Source organism: Artibeus jamaicensis, unplaced genomic scaffold (assembly GCF_021234435.1).
Source record: "Artibeus jamaicensis isolate MK-2021 breed Jamaican fruit bat unplaced genomic scaffold, CSHL_Jam_final contig_589, whole genome shotgun sequence".
NCBI lineage: Eukaryota > Metazoa > Chordata > Mammalia > Chiroptera > Phyllostomidae > Artibeus > Artibeus jamaicensis.
The window spans coordinates 2,124,333-2,137,904 of NW_026521896.1; the positions used below are offsets into that span (position 1 = coordinate 2,124,333).

Genomic DNA, 13,572 nt, shown 5'->3' on the forward strand with positions numbered 1-13,572 from the left:
TGCCTACCATCTATGCTCCTTATTCTCTGTACCTTTTCCCCCTCTCTCCCCCTCCCACTCCCCTGTTGCTAACCCTCCATGTGATCTCTATTTCTGTGTTTCTGCTCTTGTTCTACTTGTTTGCTTAGTTTGGTTTTGGTTTTGTTTTTGTTTTAGGTGTGGTTGTTAATGATTGTGAGTTTGTTGTCATTTTACTGTTCATATTTTTTATCTTTTTCTTAGATGAGTCCCTTTAACATTTCATATAATAAGGACTTGGTGATGATGAACTCCTTGAATTTGGTCTTATCTGAGAAGCACTTTATCTGTCCTTCCATTCTAAATGAAAGCTTTGCTGGATAGAGCAATCTTGGATGTAGGTCCTTGCCTTTCATGAGTTGGAATACTTCTTTCCAGCCCCTTCTTGCCTGCAAGGTCTCTTTTGAGAAATTAGCTGACAGTCTGATGGGAACTCCTTTTTAGGTAACTGTCTCCTTTTCTCTTGCTGCTTCTAGGAATTTTCTCCTTCATTTTAATCTTGGCTAATGTAATTATGATGTGCCTTGGTGTGTTCCTCCTTGGGTCCAACTTCTTTGGGACTCTCAGAGCTTCCTGGACTTCCTGGAAGTCTATTTCCTTTGCCAGATTAGGGAAGTTCTCCTTTATTATTTGTTCAAATAATTTTTCCACTTACTGCTCTTCCTCTTCTCCTTCTGGAACCCCTATAATTGGAGTGTTGGAATCTTTAAAGATGTCCTGGAGGTTCCTAAGCTTCTCGTCATTTTTTGAATTCTTGTTCCTTCATTCTTTTATGATTGGATATTTCTTTCTTTCTTCTGGTACACATGGTTGATTTGAGTCCCAGTTTTCTTCCCATCACTATTGGTTCCCTGTACATTTTCCTTTATTACACTTAGTGTAGCCTTCATTTTTACATCTAATTTGCAACCAAATTCAACCAATTCTGTGAGCATCCTGATTACCAGTGTTTTGAACTGTGCATCTAATAGGTAGGCTATCTCTTTATCACTTGGTTATATTTTTTTCTGGAGTTTTGATCTATTCTTTCATTTGGGCCATTTTTTTTGTCTTGATGTGCCTGTTATGTGGTGAGGGATAGAGCCTTAGGTGTTCACTAGGTCAGGGTAACCCTGATTGCTGTATGTGGGGGAGGGGTGCAAGAGGGAACAATGGCCATTGCTGGGCTCTCCCCACTTTCAGTCACTTCCTCTACTTCCCACAAGCAATTTGGGCCCTTCTGGTGCTGATTCCCATGTGGGTGTGTTTGTGTACATTCTAAGACCCTGTGAGTCTCTCTAACAAACTCTCCTGTGAGGCTGGGCATTTCTCCCACTGCTGCCTCAACCCCCACAGGTGTTTTCAATTGGTTGTTTGAGGCTTTATTTCCCTGTGCTGGGGCCCTGGGTTGTGCAGTCTATCCTGCTCCCCAGTTGTTTTTCTGCACAGGAATGTGGGACCTTGAGGTCCATAATCCACCGCCTCACCAGGTCTGCCTGCTGCTGCCTTGCGTATGCTGCTTCACAATCCGTGACTTCGCTGGGCCCACCAGCCGCCCCTCCTGCCAGTTTGGATGAATGTGTCTTCTTTAACTCCTTGGTTGTCGGACTTCCATACAGTTTGATTTTCTGTCATTAGTGGTTGTTTTTTGTTTCTAAATTGTTGTTGTCTTTATTTTGGTTGTGTGAGGAGGCACTGTGTGTGTACCTATGCTTCCATCTTGGCCAGAAATAGGTTTCCAGTTTCTTTCTCTCTTCTTCTGCCACCCCCTTAATGAGGGTGTTGTTATGTATGAAGTTGTCCCAGAGGCTCCTTAAACTATCCTCATTTTTTTGGATTCTTTTTTCTTTTTGCTGTTCTGATTGGGTGCTTTTGTTTCCTTGTATTCCAAATCGCTGATTTCATTCTCAGCCTCATTACTCTGTTGTTAATTACTTATAAATTATTCTTCATTTCAGTTAATGTATCCTTCATTTCTGACTGGGTCTTTTTATGATTTCCATGTCTTTTTTTATGCTGTTGAAGTTCTCACTAAGTTCCTTCAACTTCCTTATAACCAGTGTTTTAAACTCCATATCTGGTAGATTGCTTGTCTTCATTTCACTTAACTCTCTTTTAGGAATTTTGTTCTGTCTTTTTATTTGGGACATGTTTGTCTTCTCATTTTGGTAGACTCCCTGTGTTTCATTGTTTCTATTAAGTGGAGACGCTACATCTCCCAGGTTTGGTAGAGTGGCCTAATGTAGTAGGTCTCCTATAGGATCCAGTGGCACAGTCTCCTTTTTCACTTGAGCTGGACACTCAAGGTAAGCACCCATGTAGGCAGTGTACACCCTCCTGTTGTAGTTGAGTCTTGATTGCTGTTGGCACATTAGCAAGAGGGATTTGTCCCCAGGCCAATCGGCTGCTAGGATTGGCTTTGACCACCATGAAGGTTCAGTTGTATAGGTACCCACCCCATGGAGCAGGACTTACTTCAGTGGGGCTTTGGTGCTTACTGAGTCTGCCCCTTAAGAGTGTCCCTTGTGGAGGAGGTTGCAGGGTGCTTCAGCGTGGTCTTAAGCTGTACACTGAGTGCACTGGCTCTGGAGCCTTCCAGGAAATGCAGTCCCAGGGCAGCTGCCACCTGTGTCCTGCCAGGAGTCACTTGGCATGAGCTACATAGTGATATGCAAATGGCTGCTACTTGTGCTTAGCTTGGAGGTATACAGGAGAGACCAACCTGTGAGGTGGCTGTGACTAGTGCTGGGCCTGGGGCCACTTAGAGGTATGGGGCACACTGAGGCCAGATGCTGCTTGCTTGAGAAGTTTTAGGAAAGTCTGAAGCATAAGCTAAAACAGTGTATTTATATAGAAAAGCCACTGTAAACCATCATTGGTAGAACTGCAAGTTGGGTGGGGTAGGACCTCAGGTAATCATCAGGGCAAGGATAACTGTGTTAGTCAGGTTGGTAGAGCCTCAGATGTTTTGACAGCTTGCTGGGTCTGTGAGGGGAGGGCTCATCAAAGGACCAGTGGCCTCTGTCAGCATTTCTGTCTGGTGGGAAGCTGCCCCTCCATCTCTTGCACTGATGCCAGGCATATCACTTTCTCCCTGCATGTCTCTGGTGCCTTTGGAGCTGATGCCCCAGAACTGGAACTCAGAAGGAGTGAGTCCAAGTAAGTCTTTGTATGACCCTTTAAGAGGAACTACCTGGGATTGCAGAAGCGCTTTGTCTCACTCAGCCACAATTCCAGCTGGTTTTTACAGTGAGAAGTTATTGGGACTTCTTTTCCTGGCACTTGCACCCTTGGCTGGGCAGCCTGGTGTGGGAATGGGACCCCTTGCTCCTTAGGATGGACGTCTGCAGCAGAGATATCCCTCTTGATTTTTATCTACCACAGGTGGGTGTGGGACCAACCCTCCTACCAGTCTTGACATGGCTTCTTCTTTATATCCTTAGTTGTAGGACTTCCATTTCAGCTAGATTTCAGGCCATTCTGAATGATGTTTGTTCTGTAGTTCAGTTGTAATTCTTTAATCTTCACCTGAGGATGTTTATTGATTTTAGAGAGAGAGAAAGGGAGAGAGAATCAGAGAAAAACTTTGACGTGAGAGAGAAACAAAGATCAGTTGCCTCCCATATGCATCCTAACTGGGAATGGAACCTGCAGCCTAGGTACGTGCCCTTACTGGAAATCAAACCCACAGCCTTTTGGTGTATGGGACTGTGCTCCTACCAACTGAGCCATGTGACCAGGGTGTAATTAAAACATTTTTTTTTAATTTTAGAGGAAGAAGGAAATGAGAGAGAGAGAAAAACATCAGTTTGTTGTTCCATTTATTTATACATTCATTGGCTGCTTCTTGTATATGCCCTGACCAGAGATCAAAACTACAACCTTGGCTTATCAGGACAATGCTCTAAGCAACTTAGCTATCCAGCCCAGGCCTAGCTGTAATTTTTATGTGGCTGTGGGAGAATGTGAGTACCATGTTGATGCTGCCTTTTTGACCAGACTTGTGTAAAACTTTTTATTGTGTCTGTAGTTAATAATTATCTGCAGGGTTTGTCTATTTGTCCTGCCTACTTTAAGACACTCAGACACATTGGGTTATCTGTTGATTTCATTATGCAGGAGAAGTTCCCAGAGTCTTCAGATATACCTTACTTCAGACAAATGCATTATTACATCTGCATCTGCTGAATTTGGGTTTATCCATTGTTTTCTCATGATTAGATTGAGCTTTAATGCAGTTTTTTAAAGACTGCCACAACAATAATGCTGTATTCCTTTCAGTTTATCATATCAAGTGATTCATAATGTTAATATGTCTTAATATCGATGTTAACTTTGAATACATGGTGAAGGTGGTGTCTACCTTGTTTCTCCATTTACAGTTACAGTTTTTCTTTTTTTTTTTTTTAGAGATTTTTTTTTAAAGATTTTATTTATTTATCTTTAGAGGGGAAGGGAAGGAGAGAGGGAGAGAAACCAATGTATGGTTGCCTTTCATGTGTCCCCTGCTGGGAACTGGCCTGCAGGGAACTGGCCTGCAACCCTGGTATGTGCCCTGACTGGGAATCGAACCGTGATTGGTTCGCAGGCCCGCGCTCAATCCACTGAGCTACACCAGCCAAGGCACAGTTTTTCTTTTTTTTAATTAATATGTTGGAGGAGATACTTTGAGACTATTCAGATTCTTCTAAAACTTTTGTTCAATATTTTAAAAAAATTTTATTTTATTGATTATGCCATTACAGTTATACTATTCCCCCCTTCATTCCCCTCCACCCTGCACCCCCCACCCCTACCATTCCCCCCCCTTTAGTTTATGACCATGTGTCTCAAGTTCTTTGGATTCTATATTTCCCATACTATTCTTGCCCTCCCCCTATCTATTTTCTACCTACTGTCTATGCTACTTATTTTCTGTACCTTCTCCCCACTTCTCCTCCCACTCCCCTGTTGCTAACCCTCCATGTGATCTTCATTCTATGGTTTTGCTCCTGATCTAGCTGTCCTTTTAGCTTGCTTTTGTTTTAGATGTGGTTGTTAATAACTGTGCATTTGCTGTCTTTCACTGTTCATCTTTTTTATCTTCTTTTTCTTAGATAAGTCCCTTTAACATTTCATATAATAAGGGCTTGGTGATGATGAACTCCTTGAATTTGATCTTATCTGAGAAGCACTTTATCTGTCCTTCCATTCTAAATGAAAACTTTGCTGGATAGAGCAATCTTGGTTGTAGGTCTTTGGATTTCATAACTTGGAATACCTTTTTCCAGCCCCTTCTTGCCTGTAAGGTCTCTTTTGAGAAATCAGCTGACAGTCTGATGGGAACTCCTTTGTAGGTGACTATCCCCTTAGCTCTTGCTGCTTCTAGGATTCTCTCCTTCATTTTAATCTTGGCTAATATAATTATGATGTGCCTTGGTGTGTTCCTTCTTGGGTATACCTTCTTTGGGACTCTCTGAGCTTCCTGGATTTCCTGGAAGTCTATTTCCTTTGCCAGATTACGGAAATTCTCCTTTATTATTTGTTCAAATAAGTGTTCCACTGGTGGCTGTTCCTCTTCCCCTTCTGGTACCCCTATAATTCGGATGTTGGAGCGTTTAAAGATGTCCTGAAGGTTCCTAAGTCTCTCCTCATTTTTTTGAATTCTTGTTTCTTCATTCTTTTCTAGCTGGTCATTTTTTTCCTCCTTTTGGTCCACTCCATTGATTTGAGTCCCAGTTTCCTTTCCATTACTCTTGGTTTCCTGTACATTTCCCTTCATTTCAATTAGTTTAGCCTTCACATGTTCCTCTAATTTGTGACTAAAATCAACCAGTTCTGTGAGCATCCTGATCACCAGTGTTTTGAACTGTGCATCTGAAAGTTTTGCTATTTCTTTGTCACTTAGATATATGGGCTTTGAGATCTTCTTGAGCCATTTTTGGTCTGTTTGCACCCATTAAGTATGAGGAGCGAAGCCTTAGGGGTGGGGCGGGGCCTCCAGGCCAGGGTCGCTGGGTTGTGACGCTGTATGTGGGGGAGGGGTCAGAGCCGGGAAATGGCGGCCCTCTCTGCTGCCGTCTCACTGCCCACTCCCTCACCGGTCTATCAGCGCAGGAATGTACCAGCACAGTCAACCCGCCGCCCTTCACCCTCACTGGATCCGTGGGTCGCTCACTGGGTCGCTCACTGGGTCTGCCCTTTGCAACCCCATGCCTGGGATCTGCATGCCTGAGTCCATCTGACGGAGGTTTCCTGTGCAACCCCACTCCGCCAGCTGCTGGTTTCGCCCCTCTTACCGGTCAGGCTGAAGCATTTGTTGTTATCAGACTTGCGAAAAGTTCAATTTTCTGTGGTCTGGCTGTGTGTTCTGTGTTGTAGACGATCGGCGGGTCAATACACACTCTTGGAGTCCGGAACCGAATTGATAAAAATTTTAATGGCCAAAGATTTTCCTGCGCAGGGGCGAACTTCCCCAACTGTGACCGGAGTCACGTAGCTACTCAGAGCTACAAAATGGAAGTCGTGCCTGGCTTAAAGACTACTGGGTATTTATATTTTCTAGCAAGCAAGCAAAGGCATACAGAAGCAGAGGTGGCGGTTAGCTATTGGCTTATTTAAAAACGGCGAGGGTCTCTGATTGGTGGGTGCTGCTGCTGGCGGGCACTTTCTGGCGGGCCTGGGTTAGTTACCTTATTTGGCTAGAATTTTAAACCCAATTGTTCCTGGATGTTTGTTCATTACCCTGTTCCAGGAACTGCAGATTTAGGGTTGGGTAATGCCCTAGCTGTAATTTTCCTAGCTGGGTATAACATTCTGTTGCTAATATTTTGTTGTTTCTAAACTTGGTTGTATGAGAAAGCATGGCGTCTCCACCTATGCCTCCATCTTGGCGGAAGTCCCAACTTTTGTTCAATAATTTTAACATCCATTGGCTTAATAGATCGTGTCTGCAACAGCTATTACTATTGTCTTACCCTAATATTGATGTTTTTCACTTCCCTCTTTTCTTACATTAATTAGGATTGTTCTACAGGGAAGAGCTGTTTATTCTCTCCCATTTCATTATATATTCAATTATTTCTTTATATTTATAGAATCATGGTTTTTATTTTTTCTTTGAGATAAATCCAATGAATCTTTATTTTGAGGCTTAACATGTTCTAGCTCTGCCCATTGGCCTTTCCTTCAAATTAGTTTCTTTGACCTTTTGAAATGTCCCTCCCATTATTTAAGCACCTTTTTTTTGTGCAGTTCAAGGTGTTCCAGATTCATGTAGTTTTACTTACCCCAGCTTTAAATCAAGCACTTCTCCAAGGAGTCCTGGTTGCTTTTATTTGAAAATGATGTTTAGAAGCTATGGTCTGAATGTCATTACTCCTAGGCCTTCCATAGAGTTAGCTGGGAAATATCTATATGTATACTAAAGCATACACAGACGTACACACACTTCTAGGTTTTTGCCTGGATCTTTTTGTGTATTGGAACTATCAATTTATATTGATATCCTGATTCTAGTCCTACTCCACAGTGTTTATTGTAGCCTTTCTCATTTACTTATTTATACTTTCTTTTTATGATAATGAGAAACAATATATTTACCTATTTGCTCACTTTTAATATTTATATAAAGTAATTGCAGAATTTCCTATCTATTTCTCTGTAAGAAACAAATTTACTAACTAGATTACATTATTTTGGTATGTTTTTCTAATCTTTAATCTTATAGTATTCAGTTAGAATGCTATTTTTCAAAATTATTTTGGTTAGTGTTTTTAGGTTCATTTTATTCTATTTTTCGTTCCTACCCCATCCTGTTTGGGTTATATTGTTTTTTGTTTGTTTGTTTTTGTGTGTTTTTTTGTCTCTGAAACATTAGTGTGCTATAAAAAATAAAATCAGGACTTCCACCAAGATGGAGGCATAGGTGGACACACTGTGCCTTCTCGCATAACCAAGTTTAAAAACAATAAAGTTTTAGCAACAAAAGCACAGCCAAACCACAGAAAATTGAACTATATGGAAGTTTGACAACAACGAACCCTTCAGCCAAACCGGTAAGAGGGGCAGAGCCAGCACAGAGCAGGGTTGGGCAGGAAAGATCCAATGGACCAACCAAGGCGCTCAACCCAGGCATGCCAGCAGCCATGGGCGGATCCCAGGTGTGGAGTAGTAGGTGGGCCCACTGAGGGGGGACTGAGGTCACACATTTGCACGCAGATAAACCGGTGAAGGAGCAAGCAGTGAGACGGACCATGAAGGCCCCAGCAGCCGGAAGCTGCAGAGGGAACACCATTGTCCCTCTCTGACCCCGCCCCCACATGCAGCTTCACAAACCAGCCACCTGGGTGGCCCCGCCCTGGTGAACACTTAAGGCTCCGCTCCTCATAGTAACAGGCACAAACAGATCAAAACATGGCTCAAGAACAACTCAGAGCCCCAGAGTCGATAAATCTAAGCAACGAAGAAATAGGCAAACTTTCAGAAGCCTAGCACAGTTCAAAACACTGGTGATCAGGATGCTCACAGAACTGGTTGATTTTAGTCACAAATTAGAGGAACATATGAAGGCTAAACTAATTGAAATGAAGGGAAATGCACAGGGAACCAATAGCAATGGAAAGGAAACTGGGACTCAAATCAAAGGAGTGGACCAGAAGGAAGAAAAAAATAACCAAACAGAAAAGAATGAAGAAACAAGAATTCAAAAAAATGAGGAGAGGCTAAGGAACCTCCAGGGCATATTTAAATGCTCCAACATCCAAATTATAGGGGTACCAGAAGGGGAAGAGGAACAGCCACCAGTGGAACACTTATTTGAACAAATAATAAAGGAGAATTCCCTCAATCTGGCAAAGCAAATAGACTTCCAGGAAATCCAAGAAGCTCAGAGAGTCCCAAAGAAGTTGGACCCAAGAAGGAACACACCAAGACACATCATAATTACATTAGCCAGGATTAAAATGAAGGAGAGAATCCTAGAAGCAGCAAGAGATGAGGGGACAGTCACCTACAAAGGAATTCCTATCAGGAGGAGTAGGTCTTTTGGTTTCTCAAAAGAGACCTTACAGGCAAGAAGGGGCTTGAAAGAAGTATTCCAAGTTATGAAATTCAAAGACCTACATCCAAGATTGCTCTATCCAGCAAAGCTTTCATTTAGAATGGAAAAAGTGCTTCTCAGATCTGATCAAATTCAAGGAGTTCATCATCACCAAGCCCTTATTATATGAAATGTTAAAGGGACTTACCTAAGAAAAAGAAGATAAAAAAGATGAACAGTGAAAGGACAGCAAACTCACAGTTATTAACCACCACACCTAAAACAAAAGCAAACTAAGAGGACAGCTAGATCAGGAGCAGAACCATAGAAATGAAGATCACATGGAGGGTTAGCAACAGGGGAGTGGGAGAAGGGGGTAGAAGGTACAGAAAATAAGTAGCATAGATGGTAGGTAGAAAATAGGGGGAGGGCAAGAATAGTAAGGGAAATATAGAATCTAAAGAACTTGAAACAGGTGATCATAAACTAAAGGGGGGGAATGGTGGGGGAGGGGTGTGCAGGGTGGAGGGGAACGAAGGGGGGAAATAGAACAACTGTAATGGCATAATCAATAAAATATATTTTTAAAAAATGCAAAAAAAAATCAGAGCTTTTCAAGAATATATTCTCAGATAAGGCAAAGCTGAAGGAGTGCATCATCACCAAGCCCTTATTATATGAAATGTTAAAGGGACTTACTTAGGAAAAAGAAGATCAAAACTAAGAACATTAAAATGACAACAAACAACCATGAACAACTGAATCTAAAAAACAAAAGCAAACAACTATAACAGGAATAGAATCATAGATATGGAGATCATTTGGAGGATTATCACCTCAGAATGGGAAGGGGGAGAATGGAGGAAAAGGCATAGGATTTAGAACCCTAAATGTGTACATACAAAATAGACAAGGGGGTGTTAAGAACAGTGTAGACAGTGGAGAAACCAAAGAAGTTACATGCACCACCCATGGATATGAACTAAGGAGGGAGGGAATTGCTGGAGGGAAGGGGGGAACCAGGTGGAAAGGGGCAAAGGAAGGAAAATTGGGATAACTATAATAGCATAATCAATAACATTTACTTAAAAAGGAAACAAAAGACTATATCCTCCATACAAAAGACTATATCCTCCATACAAAAGACTATATCCTCCATACTTACCTGGCAGGGGAGATACCATGATCAAGAATATATCCTCAGAAATGTGTTGTTCCTTTCTCAAGCCTACCATCCTGTTTCCATTTGCTTCTTCCTTTTACCCCTTTATTATCCACCCTTTGTAGATTACCAGTGTCTTTTTTCCTCAGGTTTGTCCTTTTTGTTTCTTTTGCACAAATGAGCAGAAATATATGTAGTTTCTTGTATCTCCTTGTATGCTTCATGAAGGGTAGCATACCATAGACTTTGCATATTGCTTTTTCACTGAGTTATATGTATAAGAACTCACTTCATATTAGTTAATAGGGAGCTTTCTTATTTGTTTTAAAGATTTTATTTATTTATTTTTAAAGAGAGGGGAAGGAGAAAGAGAAACATCAATGTGTGGTTGCCTCTCAAGTGCCCCCTACTGAAGACATGGCCCACAACCAGGCATAAGCCCTGACTGGGACTCAAACCTGCAACCGTCTGGTTTGCAGCCCACCCTCAATCCACTGAACTACACCAGCCAGGGCAACTTTCTCATTTTTTAACAGCTGCAGAATATTCCTTTATGTGGATGTTATTGTAATTTTTTCCACCACTCTGTAATGTGTGGACATTTAAGTTGCTTGTAATATTTTACAATTACGAACAATGCTACAATGAATAACCTCGTACTTATGTATTTTTTGTGTTGTTGAGGCTGTGTTTTCAGGGCAGATTCCTAGATGTTAGATCACAGAGTAAGTACATATGTAATTTTATTAGGAATTTCTAAATTCCCCTGTAGAAAGGCTGTGCCAGTTTCATTTCTATATTAATTTTCTATTGCTGCTACAACAAATTACCACCATGTTAGTAACTTAAAACAACAGAAATTTGTTATCTTTTAGCTGTGGAGTCCTACAGGGACTCGAGTCAAGATGAGTCTTACAGGGCTGGAATCAAGATGTCAGTAGCCTGCCTTCCTCCTAAAGGCCCTTTGGGACAAATTGTTTGACTGTTTTTTTTTCTTTAGAGCCTTTACCGGTTCTTTTATTTTCAACTTTGTAGAATTACTTTGTTTGAAATGTAGGGCTTACATTTAGTATAGAATTAAGTTTTGCTTTTTGAACAAATCTGAATATAATTTCTATTTAATAAGTGAACGTCCGATTGCACTTTTGATATATTTGGGCCTAATTCTGTATATGGTTTTATGTCATTTTTTTATTTTATAGTTTTTAAAGAAACTTTTATTTATCTGTTCCCCTAGCATTTTTTGTCACATAATACCTTATTTTTTATAATAATTAGGAATTTTTTCCTTTTATCTCATGTTATTAGCTCCTCTGTTTATGTAGACAATTTTTCTTTCTGTTACTCGATTGGTGAGCTTTAAAAATGAGCCTTTGATTTTTACCTGTTGCAGATGAATAGGCTTATCGCACTTTCACATTCTCTTCCCAAATTTAGTTATTTGTACTGTTTTTACATTGTCAAGACATACTATATTTACCTGCTATTGTGTCACATTTATACCAATCTTTTATTTAGTCTTAGTTTTGTGGTGAAGTTTATGAAGTATATTCTGCTAGTTCTTTTGCCGAATTTTTTCTAGACATCTGTTGATCGGCTGAGGTTAGTCCTCTAGCAGCTTCATAAAAAAGAACTTGTGCAAACGGTGTCCTCCCAAGTTCTGTTTATAATCGGCCATTCTTATAATACTGGTGTTAAAAGATTTTTTGGAAGAAGTTTGATGACAGATTGATGTTTTTCCTTTATGTATAAGTAGCTTTATAATTTTTTGGTCTTCCAGATGGTTCTTCTAAGTCATTTTATTAAGGCATATCTCCAGCTTCACCATTTTGGGTCACTTTTTCCTGGGACAAAAGTGTTCTCTTTTAGAATGGAGAGTCGAGTTTTTTATTTTAGGAAATATTTTTTTAGTGATAAAGTTAAAAATACAGAAAAGTATAGAGAATAATATAATGCCTAGAATTGATGATAATATTTTGATATGTTTTTATTTTTTGATGAAGAGATAAATTGTCATAAGTTCTCTTTGTTCATCATTCTCATTTCTCTCCCTCAATCTCCCTCTTGATCTCAGAAATGACAGTCATGGGTTCAGCGTATGTCATTCCAGTTCATTTTTAAAACACTTTATTGTAAACTTTTATGCATCTGTAAAATGAAAAGTGTCTATATTCATAGGTAGTGTTTCTTTACATTTTATTCTGCAACTTGCTTTTTATTACTCAATGTTGAAATTTATCCTTTTTTAGTCTTTATATAATACAGTTCTGTTCTTTTTAAAATGCTATATAATATTCCCTGCTTTGAATTTACCACATTTTATTTAACAATTTTCCTACTGACGGACATTTAACTTGTTCTCATCTTCTGCATCCCACGTAGTAGCATGGTATGTTTCCATACACATGCACATAGTCTGTCAAGTATTTGTACCTGGAAGTAAAATTGCTGGGGTGTAGAAGTGCACATTTTACTTCCCTAGATACTCAACTGTTCTTGAAGGTAATTATATCAGTTTATACACACCTGCTAACCATGTCTGGAGAGTTCCTGTTTCATTATTCCTTTGATACTCTCCAATACAGGTTTTTAATATTGCCCTTGATACCGTCTAACTTAAATCTTGCCAGAATGATGGGAGAGAAATACTTTTGAAGTTGTTTTAATTTTTTTAGTAAGATTGAACATTTTTCCAGAAATGAATTGTTCACTAGGTTTTTTTTCCTGCTAATATTTTTAACCCATTCTTTGGGGTTAGATTATTTGTCATTTTTTGGTATTGACTTGTAGATCTTCTTTATATATTCTCAGCACTCATTATTTTTCTATAATATGTATTATGCTTGTCTTTTGCCCAGACTGTCCCTTATCTTTTAACTGTGGTGTATTTTCTCTCACCCAGTTTTTTACTTTTTATTGAATTTATTGGGGTAACACTGGTTAACAAAATTACACAGGTTACAGGTGTACAATTCTACAACACATTGTCTGTACACTGTATTGTGTGCTCACCACCCAGTCTCAAGGCTCCACCCATCACCATTTACCCTGCCTATACGCCCTTCTACTTCCACACACCCCACCATTACCCAGTATCACCATACTGATGTCTGTGTCCATGAGTTTTTTTCTTTTTTTCATACTTGATCCCTTGATGCCCCCACCTTCCACCCCCAAATTCACCCTAACTGTTGTCAGACTGATCTCTATGGGTATGTGTCTATTTTGCTTGTTCATGTTCGTCGTGTTGATTAGATTCCACATATGAGTGAAATTGTATGGTACTTTCTCTGACTGCCTTATTTCACTTACTATAATGCTCTCTAGGTCCATCCACTCAAAGACTAAGATTTCCTTCTTTTTTATGGCCAAGTAGTATTCCATGGTGTTAAGT

The 13,572-nt window shown here is 40.0% G+C and overlaps 1 protein-coding gene across 5 annotated transcripts in view; it reads left to right on the top strand.

Moving 5' to 3' along the window:
* Positions 1-13,572, top strand: part of ZNF527 (zinc finger protein 527) — a 57,234-nt gene that overhangs the window by 13,626 nt on the left and 30,036 nt on the right. Inside the window, exon 2 of one of the 5 annotated variants that reach the window (XM_053670547.1) lies at positions 3,117-3,156. The exons of the other annotated variants lie outside the window; for them this stretch is intronic. Coding sequence (XP_053526522.1) covers positions 3,120-3,156 — 37 coding nt within the window. The 5' untranslated portion in view covers positions 3,117-3,119. The remainder of the gene's footprint in view (positions 1-3,116; positions 3,157-13,572) is intronic. 5 annotated transcript variants of the gene reach the window in all.